The following is a 3,528-nucleotide window of genomic DNA, read 5'->3' on the forward strand; positions in this document are numbered from 1 at the left end:
GTCCCCATTCCAGGGACCCAGAGAAGGTGGGTTTGGATGGGGGGCGGCCCAGGCAAGAAGGTGGGGGGGAGGGGGGATGCTCAGAGGACTGAGCTCAGGCTGAGTGGGAAGCCGTGCTTTTCTTAGAAATTTCCTCATCCCTGAATTCTTTCCAACTCGGCTTTTGCCATCTGTGCACTTATAAGAGGCCAGAGGGAGGGAGGCAAGGGAAGGGAAGGGCTCAACAGGGACTTGGCTGAGTTCCAGGCTACCTGCAACACGCCTGCTTTCTCATTTAGTCCTCCCCCCAGCCCAGTGAGGTGGGTGGTGGTGTTCCACTTTACAGATGATAAAACTGAGGCTTAGCGAGATTAAGTGACTTGCTCCTAAACCCACAGCTCCTCAGCCAGAATTCCAGCTCCAGCTCCGGATCAAATGCTTTGTCCACCCTGCTGGTCCAGCCTTTAAAAATATATATATCGATAGACTTTAATTAGAGCAGGTTTAGGGTTACAGAAAACTGAGCAGAAAGCAGAGGGCTCCCGTGTGCTCCTTCTGCCCCTGCACAGTCTCCCTCTTGTCAACATCTTGCATTTGTGTGGCATGTTTGTGGTGCAGCCTTTCTGCAGAGATGCTGGTTCTACCAGCCTGAGGCAGAGCCGGGGTGAGAACCTGAGTCTGTCTGGTCCCCAAACTCAGGAGTGTGGGGAGGTGGGACAGGGGCACAGGCTTGGCTGTCTTCCTTGCTGTGGGGCTGTGAAAGTTTAGCCAAGAATGGGTCTTACTAACAGAAGAGGGAGGGGCCAGCCTAATCTCCTGGAGGCATCGCCCCCGCTTGGTCAACTCTGGGAAGGCAGCCAGAACCTGGCTCTGTTGTCCTAATCCCCCTCCTCCCCTCTCACCTCCCTTCCAGGTTTGGGTTGGAGGAGGGAGGGGGAGGCTGATGAGAAACCTGGGGGCCTTGGGGCCCTGCCTGCCCGAGAAAGGAGAACCCCAGAACCCGTGTCTTGGGGAAGGATGACCAGCAGATGAGTCACAATTCTTGCGCTGCCTTCTTGCCCCATCCCCACCCACAGTTTCTTCTTAAGTGTCCTCTCCTAGGAACACGCCACCCCAACCCCAGGGGGGCTCTGACTCCAGGGAGATTTGCAGCCTCTGACCCCCTGTGCATGCACACGCGCACACGCACGCGCACACACACACACACCGGGTGTGGCTTGTGTGCACACAGTCCACGTGCGCTCCTAGGGGCCTATGGGTGCACAGGTGCACGGACACACGCACACAGGCCTCACTCCTGCCTCTCTCTGCTCCAGAGTCACATTGGTGCTACGCGGTTCAAGCCAAGGACTCTGAAAACTGCTTGGGTAAGTCCAGCGAGCCTTGGAGACACAAGGATGGTGGGAAGGACGAAGGACAAGGGTGCCCCGCCAGCCACATAGCAGCTCTGAACACAGGCACACACGCATGCGGTATACACCCCTGGGCTCGGGGGGCCCTACCCTGGCACCCCCATCACTGTCATCCGGAGGGGGCGTCCTCTGGGATGTCATTGGCAGCAGCAGATGGAGAGACATTGGACGCTTTCGAGTAACAAAGTGGAGACTGGCACTTTCTACTCAAACGCGGACCGCCTTCCAGCCGCTCCTTTGGTCCTGCCTCTGTGGTCGCAGGCCGGACCGGGCTGCCCACGGTCACCAGGGTTCAGGCACCAGGTTCCTCCCTGGGTCACATCCCACCTCCAGCCCTTCCAGGGGACCCACTCCTCACCTGCCCAGAGCCCTCCCATCCCCCTTTGAACTCCATCACACAGGTTATCACCACATTTCTCCCCTCACAGCCCGGCAGCCTGAGGCTGTCCCCTCCCCCAGAGCTCACAGCCACCTACTGGCCACCCTGTTCCCACCCTGTCCCACATCACTGCCCGGCCCGAGGCCTTGCCACACGTGAGCTGGGTGCTTGGTCCCGACCTCCAAGGAGCAGAGGAGGCCACAGCCTGGCGCCAGGCACCCCGACTCAGCCCGCCTTCTCTCCCTGCTCAGCGCCGGACCAGTGGGGTGGGCAATGCCGGAAGGACCGCCAGTCCCCCATCAACATCGTCACCGCCAAGGCACGGGTGGACGAAAACCTGGGACCCTTCTCCTTCTCCGGCTACGACAAGAAGCAGAAGTGGACTCTGCAAAACAATGGGCACTCAGGTGGGTCCCGGGTGGGCAGGATGGAGGCCTGGGCACCGGTCCAGGGGCCCCTGGGTTCTCTGAGGACAAGGAGGGCACACAGGCCCAGGTCCACTTTGCTGAGAAGCTGGAAGCTCGGAGGGAGGGGAGGGGAGGGAAGGGCAGGACAGGCTTTGGAAAGAAGTATTTGCAATACGTCATCAGATCAGTCTGGGGCTGGGAGGGGGCGGTGTTCTGGGAACAAGGAACGACATGTGCAAAGGTGTGGATGTGAAACAGCCTGGGAACTGCACGTGGCTCCGTGTGCATGGAGGACAGAGAGTGAGGCTGGGAGGGGCCTGGGCAGGTCACCCAGGGCTGAGGAGGTGGCTATTCCCCTGAGGACGCCAGGCCACCACAGAGGGGGGTTGGAGCAGGGGAGGGACCCACGGAGTTTCCTGTTTGGGGCAGTGGGAGGTATGCAGAGGGAGAGGCAGATAGGGGGGCCCCCCCGGGGAACCGTCGAGGGCTGTGCCACCCATCCTGTCCCCTCCCTCCGGGTCCGGCCTGAAGCCCACAGAGGGTGGGACGCAGTTGAGGTCTTGCTTGGGTGGAGCTGGGAAGAGTGTTTGGAAGAAGCTAGGGGAGGTGGGTACAGGACTCTGCCCCTCCTGTGCCCTTCAGTGATGGTGTCGCTGGGGAACGAGGCCACAATCGCGGGAGGAGGCCTGGCCTCCCCATACCGGGCCAAGCAGCTGCACCTGCACTGGTCCAGGGTGCCGGATGCAGGCTCAGAGCACAGCCTGGACGGGGATCGCTTTGCCATGGAGGTGAGTGGCCCCTTCTGGGGTAGAGCCTTGGCTGGGAAAGGGGGTCCAGCCCCCACAATTTCCCTCTCCTTCTCTCTCACCTCCCACCAGATGCACATCGTACATGAGAAAGAGAACAAGAACGAGGCCCAGGACCCCAAAGACGAGATTGCAGTGCTGGCCTTCCTGGTGGAGGTGGGGCCCCGTCCGCCAGGGGCTGCTTCTTAGGATCCAGAGACCCAGGATTCGAGCGAAACAGGAGGGGCCTGGGGAGGCTCCTTGTTTCTCAGTGACTTGTACACCCTCCGGGGCATGGGCCGGGCGGGGGCGGGGGGCGCTCAGAGCCTCTCAGAGTCTCAGATGCAGAAGCTGCCTGCCCTCCCTACCCCCAGACCAGGAGAACACATTGGGGTCACCACCAGCTCCCCACAAGCCCCTCTCAAGCTCCCTCCCCTCCTTCCAGGCTGGATCCAAGAACGAGGGCTTCCAGCCGCTGGTGGAGGCCTTGTCTGCTATTCCCAGACCCAGTGAGTCAGGAAGTCCAGGAGGGGGAGCCTGGGGGTGATGGGAGGGGGGGGGACTTG

General features: G+C 61.0%; 1 protein-coding gene across 1 annotated transcript in view; it reads left to right on the plus strand.

Moving 5' to 3' along the window:
• Positions 1-1,147: 1,147 nt before the first annotated feature.
• Positions 1,148-3,528, plus strand: part of CA4 (carbonic anhydrase IV) — a gene marked incomplete at its 5' end in the record, with an annotated part of 9,151 nt that continues 6,770 nt past the window's right edge. Inside the window, 5 exons of the mRNA XM_005858696.2 lie at positions 1,148-1,346; positions 2,022-2,177; positions 2,820-2,965; positions 3,056-3,139; positions 3,408-3,471. Of these exons, the coding sequence (XP_005858758.2) occupies positions 1,148-1,346; positions 2,022-2,177; positions 2,820-2,965; positions 3,056-3,139; positions 3,408-3,471 (649 nt within the window). The remainder of the gene's footprint in view (positions 1,347-2,021; positions 2,178-2,819; positions 2,966-3,055; positions 3,140-3,407; positions 3,472-3,528) is intronic.

The sequence above is a fragment of the Myotis brandtii genome, unplaced genomic scaffold (genome assembly GCF_000412655.1).
Source record: "Myotis brandtii unplaced genomic scaffold, ASM41265v1 scaffold120, whole genome shotgun sequence".
NCBI lineage: Eukaryota > Metazoa > Chordata > Mammalia > Chiroptera > Vespertilionidae > Myotis > Myotis brandtii.